General features: G+C 38.1%; 1 protein-coding gene across 5 annotated transcripts in view; it reads left to right on the top strand.

The window, feature by feature from the left end:
* The window catches only part of LOC132399839 (peroxidasin homolog), a 234,550-nt gene that overhangs the window by 135,362 nt on the left and 80,187 nt on the right, over nucleotides 1–19,001 (top strand). For all 5 annotated transcript variants that reach the window (XM_059980655.1, XM_059980654.1, XM_059980656.1 and 2 more), the window contains exons 3-7: nucleotides 2,183–2,254; nucleotides 9,521–9,592; nucleotides 11,449–11,520; nucleotides 13,517–13,588; nucleotides 16,346–16,515. In XM_059980655.1, coding sequence (XP_059836638.1) covers nucleotides 2,183–2,254; nucleotides 9,521–9,592; nucleotides 11,449–11,520; nucleotides 13,517–13,588; nucleotides 16,346–16,515 — 458 coding nt within the window. The remainder of the gene's footprint in view (nucleotides 1–2,182; nucleotides 2,255–9,520; nucleotides 9,593–11,448; nucleotides 11,521–13,516; nucleotides 13,589–16,345; nucleotides 16,516–19,001) is intronic.

The raw sequence follows: 19,001 nt of genomic DNA, 5'->3' as shown, positions 1-19,001 counted from the left end.
ATGAACAAAAATCTGGCAGATGGAATACAGTGTTGGGAAATATATGATAATGTATTTTGGTAAAAGGAACAATAATGCAAAATATTATCTAAATGGTTGGAAAATTCAAACATCAGAGGTGCAGAGGGACTTGGGAATCCTCATGCAAGACTCCCAAAAGGCTAATTTACAGGTTGAGCCTGTGGTAAAGAAGGCAAATGCAATGTTAGCATTTATTTCAAAGGGAGAAGAATATAAAAGCAAGGAGATAATGCTGAAGCTTTATAAGACTCTAGTCAGGCCGCACTTGGAGTATTGTCAATAGTTTTGAGTCCTGTATCTCGGAAAGGATGTGTTGTCATTGGAGAGAGTCCAGAAGAGGTTCACAAGAGTGATTCCGAGAATGAAGGGGTTAACATATGAGGAGCATTTGGCAACTTTTGGCCAAACTGTACTCACTGAAATTAAGAAGAATGCGTGAAGACCTTATTGAAACCTGCTGAAAGGACTAAGAGGTGGATGTTTCCTATGGTGGGGGTATCCAAAACTAGAGGCACAGCCTCAAAATTGAGGGACAACCTTTTAGAAAAGAGGTAAGGAGCATTTATTTTTTTAGCCAGAGTAGTGAATCTGAGGAATGCTCTGCCAGAAACTGTGGTGGAGGCCAAGTCTGTGGACATATTTAAAGCAGAAGTTGATAGTTTCTGATTGGTGTGGGCATCAAAGGATATGGCAAGAAGGCAGGTGTATGGGGTTGAGTGCAATCCAGGATCAGCCATGATGGAATGGCAGTGCAGACTCAATGGGCTGAATGGCCTCAGTCTGTGGTCTCGTGGTGATCTTTGCCTACACAGTAATGGTCAGAAAGTATGCTGCAGGGTCACCCTGATCAGCTTGGTTGAGAGAATGACAATTTGATGAATGTTGTCCATTTCATTCATATTTCATTGATTACATCATGATTGGGATGTTCCAAGAATGTGAAAGATGTTATGTAAACAGCTAATCTCTTTTAATGCAATTATCTGCTCAATTGCTTACCTTTCATAAAAGAAACTAGCAAATCCACTCAACTAGCTCAAAAAGAGAGCTACAAATGGAAAGGTATTAGATTCATTTTTTTAAAAAGTGAACATAACCTTAAAAGGGTATATTTTCTTCTGAACATATTTTAAAAGAAAACTAGTAGATTTCTGCTAGAGAAGATGATTTAAGTGATTTTAGTGAAGCAATATTCAGCTAAGTTGCTTCTTCCATTTTCACCTCTGAATCGAACTTTTATTATATAGTAAGATCCATTATGTTCCCATTTGCCTTGAACTGCCTCTCATCTTGTTGTTTAATCTCTCTTGCCTTTTCACTATTACAGATGGAATGGGACAAATAATTAAAATTACATGTTGCAGACTGAATAAAATGTTCCCAAAAACTGTGCTGGGTCTGTGTGTTTTTAATATTTTAAATAATAAAATCAATATTCTTGAATATGTAGTTAAAGCATACTTTGGCTGAAGCATCCTGACATGAATCATTGACAATTTCTTTCTTCCACAAGTGCTGTTTGATCCATTGAGTTATCCAGTAGTTCACTAGTATTTTGCTCTGGGTTCCAACATCTACAGTCTCTTGAGTCTTTAGTTTAAATTCTGAGTCTGGAGAAACTAGCTATTATTTGTTTTCAATCAGGCACAAGAGCTCCCACCACGACAAATGATAAGTACAGAAAGGGAGTTGTGAGCAGATTGGAAGGTCATGCAGAGGATGTTAGGTTAGGAAAAGGTCATAGAGTTGGAGTTAAGTAGTGGAGGAAGAATTGGGCAAAGAGCAAGACAGGGAGGGAGGGTTTGGGAAAGATCTGAGGAGATGATCTGTAGGACAGATTTGAGAAGAAGAGTCAGGAAGATTGGAGAGGGGGCTGATAGAAAACCAGATATCTTGTAGAGATCATCAACTCAGAATGTGAGAAGTGGGAAGAGATCCAAGGAGCTCAGACTGTATATCTTTAGGGAGCCGCCCATATATTTAGTTATGTGGCAACAGGGACAAAATGTGTGATATCTACAGGTTCGGAGGAGTGGAAGCAGCAATCCTTCCTGATTTATTTGCTGTATCTTTTTTCCTGAGAGTGCCATGAAATCTTTCTGTGTAAACTGCAAGCTTTTTTTGATGCATTTGTTTATTACTGACTCCTCTGTCTCTTCAGGTTGCTCAACAATAACCAAATTAAAGGGATTCCATGGAGGGCATTTGAAGAATTGGAAAACCTGAAGTATCTGTGAGTTAATCTCAGTAAATATGCAGAAATATTTCTTGTGTTCTAAGATAGACACAATTAAATTAAATTCTGTTTTACAATTTTGATTTATGAAATGAGTATTAAGAAGTCACATTTAATAGGATTAATTTGTTAATTTGCTGTTGGCTGATATTTTTCACAGTAATTTACTCATAACACATGTTTGATACACAAGCCTGGTATCCGTGCACTTATTAAATATGCATAATACAAAACAGCTGCATTGCTGGATAGCCAGATTTCTCAACTAATTACATCATTATTTTCATAAATATTAACAGATGAATGCCAGTCTCCAGTTGTGTATTTTTTCCTCTGTAAGCTTAGTCATATGCATCTTGAGTATAGAACAGAACAGCACGAGACAGGCCATTTGGCCCACGAAGTGCCAATATTGATGCCAATTTATATTAAGTGTCCTCATCCATATCCATATCCCTCCATACCCTTCATATTCATGAGTCTTTCTGAAAGTCTCCTAGCTTCTCCAAACTGTCTGCTTCCACTACCACCCTTCGTAACTTATTCCAGGCACTCTACAGGGAAAAAATTGCCAGTCATGTTACCTTTACACTTATCCTTAATAACCTTTAAAACATCTCCTCTGGTGTTTGACATTTCTACGCTGGGAGAAAACATTCCTACCCTATCTATGGCTTTCATAATTTAAGCCTCTAATTATGTCTTCCCTCAGCCTCTGGTGTTCTAAGGCAAATAGCCCAAGTTTGCACAATCTTTCCTTATAACTCATGCCCTCTAATGGAGGTAGCAATCTGGTAAACCTCTTCCGCAGATTCTCCACAGGCACCATCCTCTGCAATACCCCAAGTGCAGTCTGACTAAAGCTTTATACAATTGCAACATGACTTCTTTATTGTTGTACTCAAAACCCCTATGCCTTACACCACTTTTAACACCTTATCCAGTTACATAGCCACATTCTGTGAACTGTGGACTTGCACCCTGTATTATGGTGTCTACCATTGCCTGTATACTTTCTCCTTCCACTTGACCTCCCAAAGTGCAAAATCTCAAACTTGCCTGGATTAAACTGCATCTGCTACATCTTTGATCATATTTGTAACTGGTCTATATCCTATTGTATTCCTTTGACCTTCATCAAGGTCGTTGTCACCTCCTTAATAAACTCGATCAAGTTTTGTAAACAATGACTTGCCTCACAAAAAGCCATGCTGAATATCTGAATATCTTCCCAAATATGTATAAATACCATTCCTCAGACTCATCTCCAATAGCTTCTCTACCACAGATGTGAAGTCCACTGGTCTATAATTATCTGAATTATCCCTACTTCCCTGTTTTGAATTAGGCACAACATTTACAACTACCCAGTCCTCTGGGACCTCATCTGTTTCTAGTGAGGACACATTTGTAAAATCTCAAGCAATCACCTTACTTGCTTCTTTCAATATTCTGGGATCTATGCCTCCAGGCCTTGGGGATTTATCCACCTTTATGCTTTTCAGAAGACCTAGTGTGACATAATTCTTAATCTCAAAATGTTCAACACATTTTCATACCCCAGTCTGCATTCATTACCCTCTAAATCCTTCTCCTTGTTAAATATCAACACAAAATACTCAGATAGTACCTCAGCTACTTGCTCTGAATACAAGCACAAATTCCCTCCTTTATCCTTGAGAGGCTTACCTTCTCTTTAGTTATCTTCTTTTTCTTAATATTAGTATAAAAAGCCTTGGGATTCTCCTTGATCCTGCTCTCCAAGGACGTTACATGATCCATTTAGGCCTTTCTAATTGCCCGCTTGAGCACTTTCCTGCTATCTTTGTATTGTACAAGGGCCAAGTCTGATTTTAGCTTCCTAAACCTCAAGTAGACTTCCTTTTTCTCCTTGACTAAATTTACAATCACTCAGGTGATCCAAACTTCTCTTGCCTTACCATCCTCGTTACTAGAACATCCCAATCCTAAACTCCACTCAGCTGGAATTTAAGGCTGCTCCCAATCAATTCCCCTTAGCTCCTCTCTTATCCTGTTGTAATTTGCTCTCCTCAAATTTAGTACCTTCCCACAAGGTCTGATTTTATCTCTACTTACCTTAAAACGTATTGAGTTCTGGTTACTATTCCTAAAATGTTTACCCACAGTCAGTTAGGTCACTTAACCAAGCTCATTCCAAAAACCAGGTCCATTATATTTTCTCAAAGGTCAAGTTTAATGTCAGAGAATTGTATACAATATACATCCTGAAATGCTTTTTCTTCGCAACCATCGACGAAAACAGAGAAGTGCCCCAAAGAATGAACGACAGTTAAACATGAAAACCCCAAAGTCCCCCCCAGCTCCCCTCCCTCCTGTGCGTAAGCGGCAGCAAGCAACGATCCCTTCTCAGCCCACCAACGAAGTTAAACACGCATCGGTATAATCACTGAGCCCAGGTGTGTGCTAAGTGATAGTAAAGACACAGACCTAGCAGTTACCCCAAAAGCTTCGCACTTCATCCGACTTCGACAACCCACAGTTTCACTCTCTCCCTGGAAAGGGAGAGGGAGGTGTCCCCCATTTTCACAGTCAGCAGGAGACATAACAACCCACTGGTTTACGATCTTAAAAGTCCATTTTGTCACTTTTTTTTGAGCTCTGTGTTCGAAGATCGCAAAGACCTCGGGTCTTCGGGCCCACAGCGAAAGATTTTCCAGCCTCCCCGACGACACACAAGTGTCTGACCGTGACACCGACCCTCGATCCACCCGTCTCCAGAGCCCCAAGATCTTAGGCTTCCAAACACGATCGAGATTCTCAGGTGAAAGCCTTGGCATGTCGAATGGCGGCCAGTTGTGGAACCCCGAGAATGGGTCCCATTCCCACAAAGAACCGAAGCCTGAGTGGAACTCCAGGTCAGGGTCTTCAAAAGAACCCTGAAAGGGAAACATAAAGATATTAAAGGTATTAATAGAGATGTTTCCGAAGATGCAAGGAAAAGAGTCGCCTTTAGGCGCCATCGTCCCTCCTAAGCTCCTCTTGAGCACTCTTGATATGCCGTTTCAAGAACTCGTCTTAGATGCATTGAAGAAAAAAATTCAGCCCAACCTAAGCCTCTTGTATCAAGAAGTTCCAATCAAAACTGAGAAAGTTACAGCCCCATTATGATAACCCTTTTGCCCCTGTACTTTTCCGTAATCCGTTTACATATCTGCTCTTCACTTCTCAGTTGCTATTAGGAGAAGGGGGGGCATTATAATATAGTCACGTCAGTTAATCTCACCCTTCTTATTTCAGAGCTCTACCCAAATTGCCTCTGTGGATGAGCCCTCTGGCATGTCCTCTTTGAGACGTTCTTCCTCATCGGTGGTGCAACCCCTCCAACTCTTTTACCCCTTCTTTATCATGGCTAAAACAATGAACACTAAGAGTGCTGAGCTGCCATTCCTCACACAACCAGGTCTCTGTAATGGCAACAGCATCATAAGTCCTTTTACTGATCCAGCCTCAAAGTTTACCCTCCTTACCCATAATCCTCTTAAACTGAAATAAACACATTTCAGCCTATCACTGCCACCATATCTATTAGCCTATCCCTAGGAACACTCATATTGAGCTGAATTCTCTTCCTGACATAACGCTTTATTAAGCTTTGATGTCAGCATTCCGGTCCTGTAGGTTGCCACTAAAATAAATTTCTTTAATAATCACTTAGTACTTACAGGAAAAGTATGTAACTAGTTCTCTGTGTATTTGGTGCACATGATTGTCCTGACATTCATTGTGTTCATGTAGAATATATTCAAAGGGAAAATTTGCATTATATTCTTTTTTTTTGCAACAAACAGCAGGGAATTAAGTGTATGCTGCTGACATGACATTCAGTTGCCATTACAGAAATGGCACAAATCACAGATAAGAGGTAGTAACCTTACAAGATTCACAGCTACTATAGATTATCCCATGAGTAGCAAGAAATATGGGCTTTTCATTAAGTAAAGAAATTGCTGCTAACTCTTGTCCCCAAATTTTCAATTTGCTTTAATGGCAAGTGAAGTTCATAGGATATCGGTTTTGAGGAAATCCAGCAAAGGCCTGGTATGTCTAACTGGATAAAAGACCACAAAATGTGATTGAAATAGTTTTGAGACTAAAGGTTTCATGAAAGACAGAATAAGACAATACTCCATTTTTCATGTAGCAACAACACCAGAAAAAAGACAAACATTTTATGTCCATTCAGTCAAGTAGTCGTTATACTACAAGGAAATTTAATTTTCTATTGATACCAGGATTTCAATTGAATTATTTACAGTGTGTGTGCGTGCGCGCGCGTGTGTGTGTGTGTGTGTGCGTGTGTGCACGTGTGTGTGTGTGTGTGTGTGCGTGCGTGCGCGTGCGTACGTGCGTGTGTTTGTGTGTGTGTTGTCCATCATTTCCGACGATGATGTAACCTGTCTGGGAGGAGTTTTATAGTGAAAAAGTCATTGCTCTGGAGCAGTTCCACTCTCACAGCCTCAAAAATCTTGGTCCAATGGTACAAAAAGTTGTCACGACTGGAAACTGCCTCGGCTGCAGTGGATAGCCATGATGCCTTCTGTACCTTAACTTGCCCTTTGCTCTCCGCAAAGTATGGCAGCACCGCCTTCTCGGCCATTGTGCCTTGCAGTTGATCTCATCCACCCAGTCTGCCCAAACTGTCTTCGTATTCCTATCTCACCAGGTTTGGGGGTTCCCAGCTACCCCCCACTTGGTTTAGCCTGCCTATTGAAGCGATGTACTAGGGTGTGGCCTCTGACGCATGCAAACAGTTACTTGGAGAAACAGGTGAGAGCTGGGTGCCAGCTGGGCACCAAAGGTGGATGAGCTGCCCCTAGGCAGAGCATGACAAGCCCACCATCAGAGGTGCTAACCCTCCCTGATCACCCCAATTACACTATTATCAACTTGGATTGCACCCACCTTGCCCGTGGACTGTTTGTCCCACTCCTGTCAGGGAGGAGGCTACGTAACATCAAAGCCAGGACCACCAGAATGAAAACACTTACTTTTCCCCAAGCAGTAAGGCTGATCAATATCTCCACCCTCTAACCCATCCCACCACCATTACTTTATCATTTCTGTCAGTCAATTTATGTACAGACATTCCAGTCTCTAGCTTCATGTTATTGACATGCAATCAATCTATGGCTATCTTACGTGTTTATATTTATTGTGTTTTTTCGTATTGTGTTCTTTAGTTTGTTTTTATTGTGTCTATTGGATCTTGAGTAACAATTATTTCATTTTCCTTTCCACTTGTGTGATGGAAATGATATTAAACAATCTTGAATCTGAATATTGAAAATTTTAAGTATCCAAGTGTTAGGCGGATGATCAAAATAAGAACTGTCCATATCTGTTTTTGAAAATCAATACTGTGGTTTGATCACTGAAACTACTACAGGGAATCAAAACTCTTTTACATGTACTGACTGAGAACTGTTGATTTTGATCCAGTCCAAATAGAGTATATATCCATATGAATAACAGAGATAGGTGAGGTAAAACTGGGGGGGGGAAGCAATAGTTGGAGTGAAGAAATTTTAAACAGAATTAGAGAGATAAAAGGGGAGAAGCATGTAAGTAATGGATAGGTATCAAGTAAAGCACTGGTAGAAACAGGTGTAATTATATATCCAAGGGACAGGATATATAAATGTTTGGATAGCCAAGATTTGATTAGAGATAGTCAATATGGCTTTGTGCATGGTAGGTTGTTTCTAACTAATCTTATAAGGTTTTCGAGGAGGTTACCAGGAACGTTGATGAAGTGATGGCAGTGGACATTGTCTTTAGTAAACCTTTGTCAAAGTTCCATAGGAAGCTGATCCAGAAGGTTCCGCCGCTTGACATTCAGGATGAAACAGAGAATTAATTCAACATTGGCTTAGCAGGGGAAGCCAGAGAATGGTAGTAGATGGTTGCTTCTCTGATTGGAGGACTGTGACTAGTGGAGTGTCACAGGGATCAGTGCTGTTATATGTCATCTACAGTATATTAGTGATTTGGATGATAATATGATTAACTACATCAGCAGATTTGCAGATGGCACTAACTTTGTGGGCATAGTGGACAAAGCAAGGAAGGATATCAAAGCTCACAGTGGGACCTAGATCAGCTGGAAAAATGAGCTGAAAAATATTAGATGGAATTTAATGCAAACAAGTGTGAGTATTGCACTTTGGGAGGATAAACCAGAGGAGGAGGAGGACCTGCGTAGTTAATGGTAGGGCACCGGAGAGTGTGGTAGAACAAAGAGATCTTGGAATACAGATCCATAATTTCTTGATAGTGGAGTCACAGATAGATAGGATTATAAAAAGAGCTTTCTGGCACTTTAGCCTTCATAATTGAAAATCTTGATTACAGGAATTGGGAGGTTATATTTAAGTTACATAAGATGTTGGTGAGGCCAAGTTTGGAGTATTGTGTGCAGTTCTGTTCATCGACCAACAGGAAAGATATCAATAAGATTGAAAGAGTGCAGAAAAAAATACAAGGATGTTACTGGGACTAGAGGACCTGAGTTATAGGTAAAGGTTTGAATAGATTGGAACACTATTCCCCGGAGCGCAGGAGAATGAGGGGAGATTGGATAGAGGTATACAGAATTACAGGAGGTATAAGATTGGGTAAATGCAAACAGGCTTTTTCCACTGAGGTTGGGTGACAAAGTGTGTCAAATAGAATCTGAATTGAGGAGAATAAGGGCTTTTTTATCACTATGACAACTTAATGCAGTTCATAGCAATACTCTTCAAGTAATAAGGCAAAGCTACCAAAGTTTCTGGCATATTCATCTGGTAGGTAAGTAGTGGAATGTGAAGTGTATCAACAGTTTGAGTTTCATGACCCTGAGCACTTACAATGTTACCTCATGTCATAAGTATGTTAGTATGTTGTACACCAGTACAATCTACTCAGAAGTTAAACTCATGCAACCCCATGGTTTTAGCATCTGCTACTTAAATGATTATAATCACTGAGGTAATTCACTTCTGAAGTGTTATAGTAGTCAAATCTGAGAGTAATTAATGGACATGTGGAAGTTTTACGGCTTTTTCCAAAGTTTATTGACTCTCTATTAAAGATGTAGAAAGTCATCAATAGATCTGACAGAAATTTCCCACTCGTAAATATCAGTCTGTTATATTTCGCATTTTGACCTGCAATTAGAACTATAGCTGACAAAATTATATGTAAATTATTGTCTTATAAACATTTTCCATTTCTCTTCAGCTACCTTTACAAAAATGAAATCCAGACAATTCAAAGACAGGCTTTTAAAGGGTTGGTTTCCCTGGAACAGCTGTAAGTTTATGTTATCATTCTGTGCGTTAAAACATGTGTGTTAAAATCATGTTTTCATGATGCATTTAAAATGAGCATGTGATTGCCAATTTCAGTTATGCCATGTGATGTTCTGACATATAGGCATCCGTTAGTCTCATGAGACCATGGATCTGCGCCTGGAGTTTCCAGGGCGCTGGCCTGGGCAGGGTTGTATGGGAGACCGGCAGTAGCTCAATCTGCAAGCCCTCCCCTCTCCACGCCACCGATGTTGTCCAAGGAAAGGGCACTAAGACCCAAGCAGCTTGGCACCGGTGACGTTGCAGAGCAATGTGTTGTTAAGTGCCTTGCTCAAGGACACAACACACTTCTAACAAAGCCTTAACATTTTTTAGTATAAGAATTCTGTGCTGCTGCAGAAATTTAGTTTCCCTGTTTATAGATGAGTGGTTAAAAGTTCTTTATTTATTTGAAGTAATGCAACTGATCTCTCATGGAATTGCCCATCAACACCCTGGAACATAGAGGACGGGTATGATGTTCAGCTTGTTCAAGTACAGGCAGTCAAGTAATTTCTGTTGCTCCTTGAATTCAGGCTTGCAGAGCGTAAAGCTCAGGCTACAAGTTCATGACTATCATTCTTAAATTAACCTGTTTTTTATAGATATAAATGAAATGTGACTTTGGAGTTTAGGTAATCATAACCAAGATAAACCCAAGTAGTTTGATAACAAACCAAACTGAAGATATGTGTTCTGGCATTCTACTAAGATGAGTTTATCTCTGCAGAATGTGACAGTGGATGGAGGGTTGTTGTGAATTGAGGAATAGACAACTGATGTTGGTCTGGTCCTGAATCAGCCATCTCTGTTCCAAATATGAAGGTCATTGGTTTAAGCTCCAGCCCAAGTATTTGAGCATAAAATCATCAGTGTGGTGTTGAGAAAAAACAGCATCGTAGCAAATACTGTGTTGAATAGAGCCCTTGTCAATTTCTTCTGAACATTTCCTTTTTATTCACTAAAATGAAGTTGATACTTGCAGGTAAGGCCATGTCGCTCCTTAAATGCTTATGATTTAAAGATACAGGTAATCATTATTCACATTGATAGACATGGAATTATGTAAACCTGACATTTTTCCTTTCCTGTACAATCTGCTAGTCTCAAGGTAAACGATGCTGATTTTTGCTGCTGTAATTCTGGGGTTATTTAAATTTCTCAGTTGCCAAGATGTGATTTGAAATTCAGTCTGTAGATCACTGATAATGTGCTACTGCTCCCACTAGGGCCTTGTGATATTCTTTCAATGAAATGGGAGCTCTCCTGGAATATTTGCCTTGGAGATCAGACTCCCAGAAAGTAGCTTGCCTGATTCCTGTCTCGTTTGTTTTTTTTGGATTTTGTCCACTGAAAGGCTTTTGTTAATTGTGAGAAAACTGAGATTTGATTTTTTTTTTTAATTGCTCAGGACTGTCCAGGTTAACTAGTGGAAATTTTAATCCAGTTGACCTATCATGAAAATAATGAAAAAGGAGGCTTGGTTTCACACAGCAAAGTTGAAATGAAGATTGCTGCATTTTAACTTCTTCTTTAGATTGAGGTTATGGTAGTAATTGAAGAATGTTTTAATAAACCTCTTTAAAGGAATGGATTCCCCAAAAATTGAATTGAATTCAATTGACTTTATTACTTACATCCTTCATATTCATGATGAGTAAAAATCTTTACGTTACGTCTCCGTCTAAATGTGCAATGTGAAATTTATAATAAATAGTAATGGGAATGGAAGTGATAACTCCCATTGAAATGTTAGACAAAATGCAACATTGTCTCCTCATTTGCTGTAACTTCTTTAATGTTCTCTTATCCTAACAGATACCTTCATTTCAATAATATAGAAGTGTTAGAATCTGAAACGTTTAGTGATCTTCCGAAACTTGAAAGATTGTAAGTATTTTTTTGGTAAAGGTAGTTGTTTTTCCAAAGGTGATCATTTTTAATCAGCATGTTTGAAATAGCATTTTTTTTTCAAAATGTGCTGATATTCCTCTGCCTCTGGTTTGATGCATTAGATCAGCAATGGTGAACCTTTATGAGAGCATGTGCCCAAATTGGCAATAATGTTCAAAAAACCTTCTCTTGTGTACCATGGTAATTTTGAGCAGAGACTATCATTGAGTAATGACTTATGGATATTTTTCAAGGAAAAGGGATGAATCCTGTTGTTTAGTGGTATGTATTTATTATTAATAAAATATAATGGAGATAGATTCAAATAAGTGAAGCATTTTAGAAATCCTGATCAAAAATTACTTGTTCTGCCATTTGTGGCCATCATTAATATTCTTTCTTCTACTGTGTTTCTGATCGCTGGCAAAACTTTAATGTGCTGAATAACAAATGACAATCAAAATGGAAAGGAACGCACTCCAGTCATGATTCTTTAACTTATTCCCTTTCACCGAGAGGTTTTCCATGTTTAGCAATAAACTAAGTTGAAGCTATTTTCCTGAAATAAATGTTATCAAAATACTTGACTGCAAATTTTGTTTCTGACTCCACAAGAAATGAGTTGTTTTTGTTCTTGCCACTTCTATCACAAAGCCATTTATGACGTTTCATAATGCCACTTTATGGAGGCAGCCCTGCACTCTGCTGTTTCAGAACATAGATGTATAATGCTTTATCACCCTTTTTAATCATGTCAAAGCTTCCACTCCACCACTCTTGAAAATGTCTGCTGCTTCTCGTATCGTATGAACGTTTAGTTTCTTTGTTGGCATATCTGATATTCTGAACAAGCTGTAAAGGGTAAACTCAATTTTAAAATATCTCATCGATAAATTCTAATAACATAGTTTTACTAAAATAAATATTTATGGGGTGCTAAACTACAACAATCTTTACCATTATTACCACTGAATATCCAGTGTTCACTCACAAACAACAGAAGAAAAAATATAAGCAGAACAAAGCCAATGCCAACTAGCCCAACCATTCACTATCCAAAAACTGATGTGTACACCAGGTCTGCAAGGATTTCAAATCAAAGCGTATCATCCAACATCACGTGTTTTTGCAACTGTCATACTGGTAATAGCTTCCTCTGAAAACATCCCACTGCTCTTAAGTTGTAAAAAATAATTTGCTGCTGCATTTGCCATGAAGATAATCATTATGTATTATGGGTGGGTGTAAAGAATCGAGATGTGGCACTGTGAGTCACATGCCAAATGTAATTTGTTTGCCATTGGTTCGCCACCCCTGCATTAGATGTTGGAATGGTACTGATAATGATGTGCAAATACTTCACTCATGCTATTAAAAATCTTCTCTTTGTTATTTTATTGTGGAAGTGAATCTGCACAAATTAAGTGTATGAATTTTTGTAATAAAATCATAGAGAGAAAATTTCCTGTCAAAAATATTTATATATTATTTGTATGGAAGTAATATATGCCATGTGCAATTTTTTGACTTTTGTGTGCTGGATTCCTCTGGTATGAAGTCCCATTCCAGAATCTTAAAACACAAAGTTTCATCTGATATTTCAAAGCTGTGCAATGGAAAAGAAATGCCAGCTTTCAGATGAGGTTTTAAACTATGAGCTCATTTCCCCTTTTAGTGAATACAAAAGATAGAGTAAAATCTTTTTCAAATAATATCCTTGAATTATCTGGGCATAGTTCATCCGTCAGTCACCTTCAGTAATATAGTACAGTTTGTGTGAATTTTTTGTGCACAAATTAATATTATAATTGTGACTACGCTTGTATGCTTTGGACTGCTTTCAGGGAGCTTTCAAGAATAAAACCAGAACACTGAATTCTGCAGGACGCAATGATTTTTTAATCCTTCTGAACAAGATGTAGCCACCTTTTATCTTTCCAGTGCTGTGAAATTAACTAAGTCTGTAAACTAGCTGTTCTTCTTAATTTTGTAGATTCTTACATAACAATAGATTATCAAGAATACATCCAGGGACCTTCTACCAGCTTGAATCATTGAAAAGACTGTAAGTACAAAGCCACCTGCTGATATTGTCTTGAATTTTTGAGTGTCCAGATGCACTGGCTACTATCTTCCCAATATGTTCTCCTTGCATTGCAGCCCAATTTATAGGTGGTTGCAAAGAACCATGTGCAGATTGAATGAAGGAACAATACCTAATCTCCCCCACCTGTTTTGATCTGCCTTTGTTGTGTGTTTGTCTCCATCTATCATCCACCTCTTCTGTCTCACCAGTCCAACATTTCTTCTGCCCTGTTTGGCAATGTCTACCCCTCTTTAATCCAATGTTCCCTGTCACACCATTCCCCCACTTATCATTGTGTTGGCTATCTTCCCTCTCCACTCTCTGTCATGGTGCAGGGTTTCAACCTCCAATCTATCAGTATTTCTTTTTCAATCACAAATGTTGTGTGACCCACAGAATTCATTCAGCAAAGTATTTGTTGCTTCAGATTCCAGCATTTGCAATCTCTTTTATCTTTGAGTGGCTTTTGAAAGTGGCTCCATAAGAGATTTGATCACGATTATTTGATCACGAAACTGTTTGCAGTTTCTGAGATATTCAAACCACCCCATCTGGCACCTACAATTTGTCTACAGTCAAAGTCACATTTCGTCCCCATTCTGATGTTTGGTCTGAACAACAACTGAACTTCTTGACTATATCTGCATGATTTTGTGCATTGCGTTGCTACCACATGATTGGCTGATTAGATATTTGTATTAACAAGTAGATATACAGGTGTACTTTACAAAGTGACCACAAAGTGTAGATTCAGTTTTACCTTGGTTTGCAAGTGTGCCACATTTCAGATATTCCCTGTAGCTAGTCTCTGCAAAACATAAAATTTACGTGCCAGGATCTTCCAAGACTAAAACTGGCACTATAATTTTAACACATAAATGGAATAGAAGCTTTTTTTAATGAGAGAAGAACCATTGCCTTTTCCTTTGATTAATCATTTAATAAAGAGACTTCTTAGAACCTAATTGGTTCTAGTATATTTATTATCTGCTCCAAAAATGAACTCATTTATCTACCTTTAGCAGTGCGTTTAAATTTGGTGATGAGACCATATGAAATTTTTCAACTAAGCTTCTTTGGGAATCAAGCTGTTATCTGTCTCTGCCAGAAGGGCTTGTGAATTGTGCATAGTTATGCTGGTTAATGATCACAGTTTGTCTGTGAAAAAGCTAACTGTTCTCAATCTATCGTGGAGAATTACAAAGTTTGGTCAACTTACTTTCTACCGTTGTACTTTCATTTATTATTTTGTTAAATAGACCATTGATTCTGCTTTTTTTGTTTACTGGATGTTGTCATAGGCAAGGTCAACATTTATTGCCAATCCTTAATTGTCTTAAAGAAAGTGATGAGTGAGTCCAGCTTGAACTGTTATATAAATTGTCTATCCATTATGCATGAGTATAACATTTGTATGACAAAAGATTAGAAACATTTCATCTCCTAGGCAAACAATTCATCTGCTGAAATGTGAATCTAAACATTTAGTCTGGAATTGTGGTTCTAATAGCAGATGTATATTTTTTCACAACAACTTATTCTATCTTATACCTACATTAGAAATCAACTAAAATAAATATGTTGGTTGGGGAATTTTTCCATTGAAGAACTGCTGATTACTTAACTGTATTTAAAGTTAAAACATTACCAAATAACTTCATTGGCCAAAAACATAATGATTGTTTTAGTTGATTTTCAAAACACTTCAAAGAATCTAAGAGTATGGAAATCCAATATTAAAGCCATAATTTAAGACTAAATGGGAATATTCATTTTTCAATGAATGAATTATTTGACTAGAAAAATGTAACATTTATAATCTTCTGTCATGCAAAAGAATTGTCCTCGCATGTAATGGAAAAACTCAAATTCACACAGAAATTCAAGATGACATCCAAAGTCTCTGCAAAGAAGCTCTGGGTGATGCAAAGGAACATTTTATCAGCAGTTTAATGAGGTGAATCACTTCTTGAGGCTAATTTGGAATGGTCATTAAATGTTAGCCTACACTTTCTTTGGTTCAGTTCTCATGAGTTTACTAACCAAGGACATTAGCTGCTTCCCTCTTCACAGATACCCCCTAACTTGCTCTGTATTTTTAACACACTCTACATTGCAGGTCTGAAGTGTTTCTGAGTTTGTAGATTTTGCTGGATGTTTTTTTTCCCAATGGTCAAACATGACCTCCTAGGGATTACAGTAAAAGTAGCTCCAGGCATTAAGTTAGATAGGCTAACAAAACTACCAATTGTTCCATTTTTGTACATAAGACATTCAGTTCCACCATCCTTTTAGAAAATGTTCAGGGCTATAAATGTAACTCAAGCCATAAAGCAGCACAAATATAATGTATTGTTACAACATGATCTTTGGTAATCATTTGAATTGTGTAATGTGGAAAAGCTGATAGTTAAAGGACCTTTAGGGAATAGTAGCCATGATACAGAAAAAATTTAATATCAATAATAAAATTATTTGATTTATTCTGAAACCATGATCTTAAATATAAAAAATATAAGCAAACTCAAGACACAGGGTTTGAGGGAGCTCTGGTTATTTGGGAAGTGCAAGTAAAAGATGCTACTGAAAACGTGTAATGACTAACATTTGAAGAATTAATATACAATTTATGTCATAGATGTTGAATCTTAATCTAGAATGTTGAATAAAAGTTGTATTTTAATCCAAACTGAAGCTTCCGTACTTTTAAACTTATATGGTACTGTTATTTTACAGTCGCTTAGATTCCAATTCATTGATCTGTGATTGTGAGTTGATGTGGTTGGCAGAGCTGCTAAAGAAATACGCTGAACATGGTAATGCCCAGACAGCTGCCACCTGTGAGCATCCCAGTCGGCTTCAGGGACGTTCTATAACAACTGTAACAGCAGAAGAGTTTAATTGCGGTAAGGTGAATTAAAACACCACACTTATTTTACTTTTAATAACTTAAATTTACCACTCCCACTTTCATAAATGGTTTGGGTGTTTAGACATACTGTAAGGGAAGCAAAGCAATTAGGCAGTCTGCCCAGTGTCTCAGTAGTGAGCATACTGGGTTGGGTGCAGTGAGAGCTGGTGTCGTCAGGACAGAGCAGGAGGGTAAAGTTCTTACAGATGTGAAGAGAATTAGCTTCCCTCACGCCAATCCACAGCACGACAGCAAAATCTTAGCTAGAATGAGTATAAGCACCGGCACGAAGGGAAAAATATCTCCCTATCATTGGCCAGAAATAATGACGAGTCTGGAAATGGAGCCCTTTTCCAGACTGAAGCTAAGGTATGGACTGTGATCACTGAAGGGTCAGTTCAGGCTTGTGGGATTGTTCTACTTGTGTTTGGTGTACAGGTTGAGTACCCATTATCCCAAATTCCAAAATCCAGGGTCTCTGTGCACCGCAGACAGTGACCTCACATATGTACTGAAAAGAAGTTAATGAAAAGAGAAAAACACTGCATAAAACAAAAAATGAAGATCTCAGTCGTGTATTGTCAGCATCAGAGTGAACATACGCCACTTAACCGTATGCTGACCATGAAACAAGTGAAGATCTATCACGACAAACTGAAAATTGAAGGCAACTGTGAATATTCAGCTGGCTGTTTGCAGAAATTTAAGATAAGGCATGACATTAAAGTATTAAAGCGTCTGCTGATCACAAGAATCTAGCACCAGAACCAGTCTATGATGCTGATTGTTTTTATACCCTACATAATGCAGTGAATTGTTAAAGCATTGCTGATGAAAATCTAACACCAAAACAAGTCCATGGTGCTGGTTACCTTTATACCTTACACAAAGGCTAAAAAAAGTAAAATACAAATACAGTGTTCTGTAACATTTTAATCAAAGCATGGTGTCATAGGTGGAGACTGAGAGTATGCTGTTGTTTTTTTTGTAGTTCAGCCGCTGAGTCAGGTATTCTCCCCATGTTACTGTGCTGCTTTTGTAATCCTGCATCCATTATAGTTTCATTATATTAATAGTATGTAATAATTTTTACTGTTAAGTACATATTTGTAATGAACAAGTGTAAGACAAAGACTGCTTACTAGTAGCACATAAATTCTGAGTCAGAAATTATGGCAATCCTCTCATTATCTATTCCAAAATCCAAAAGAACCTGAAATCCAAAACACTTCCAGCCCCAAGTATTTCGTATAAAGGGTACTCAACCTACATTATCAAAAGCCCTTCAGTACTTTTCACTCCATTCTCCATGTCAAAGTCAAGACTCCATGTCAAGACTTTGTAAGAATGAGGTTTAATCTGTTGCTTTTATAGGTATATAAATTATACCTTAAAAGAGAAATCAGAGCATGTTTCTAAATTGTAGAGTCTGTAATCAGACAGATTGATCTTTGAGCATGACATTCAGCCTGAGGAGGAAAATGATTTAAAACATACACAGAGGTCCAGTCAGTAACGTGTGAGCCAAGTTTTAGCAGGTCTCTTTGACCTGCAGGGTACCCAGCAGTTGATACAGTGATAGCACTGAAAAAAACAAAATCTTTCAAAAGGTGTGAAAGAGAAACTCGGCTTAATTATTACTGGAAATTGTTGAAACACAAAGTAAGTAGTTGAATCAATTGCATTGGCCATTGGTGGCTGTGGGCACTTGAGTCATGAAGCACAGAAAGTCCAATTTGCTTTGAGTTCCAAACCAAAGAACACTTCATATTATTCTGCAAGTTTAACCTGTCGTAGAAGATACCTCATATTCCCACTGGGCTTCTCAGGAGACCATGGACTGAAGTGATAATATGGACATTCAAGTGTGAGTTTGAGGGAGATTGGTCAAGCAGAATATGTTGCAGGGCTTATTGGCTAGAGCACATCGAAAAGGAGTGATGTCTCATATAAAGCACTTGTCCAGCTATCAGTACAGTAGTTTTTACATCACAAAAGAGTGACATCCTTGCCTGGATTAATCTCAAGAAATAAAATAATCAATAAATGGATGAGGCAGAAAAGCTTTGTGGAAAAAGGATTGCTGATATATTTTCATTAGTAGATTTCTAACCAGCTGATTTGTGTGTACTTAATATATAACATTTTAGACTAAGGTGATTTTTGTTTTATTTGACTCAAGCTGGTCTCTGACCCAGAGCACATTTTGTAATACTTAGCTGCTGACCTGGCCTGACTCAAAGTGCAGCTCAGGCACTCAATACGTGTCCATGTTTAAGTGTTGCATGGTGAGAAAAGTTTTCAGGTTGTAAATTTGTGACAGCTCAAACATAGATTTGGCTCAAACATTTATGTTTATGCCACATAAGGCAATGAACTGAGGTTTCATACTCGACAGTGTGTTAAAATCACAAGCTTAGCAATGCAACCTTCTGTTTCTAATTCGGATTGCTCTCAACTGAAGACAACATTGAGTGCTCT

The sequence above is a fragment of the Hypanus sabinus genome, chromosome 9 (assembly GCF_030144855.1).
Source record: "Hypanus sabinus isolate sHypSab1 chromosome 9, sHypSab1.hap1, whole genome shotgun sequence".
Lineage (NCBI taxonomy): Eukaryota > Metazoa > Chordata > Chondrichthyes > Myliobatiformes > Dasyatidae > Hypanus > Hypanus sabinus.
The sequence above is the reverse complement of the archived record's forward strand: the minus strand, read 5'-3'. Positions and strand labels throughout refer to the sequence as shown.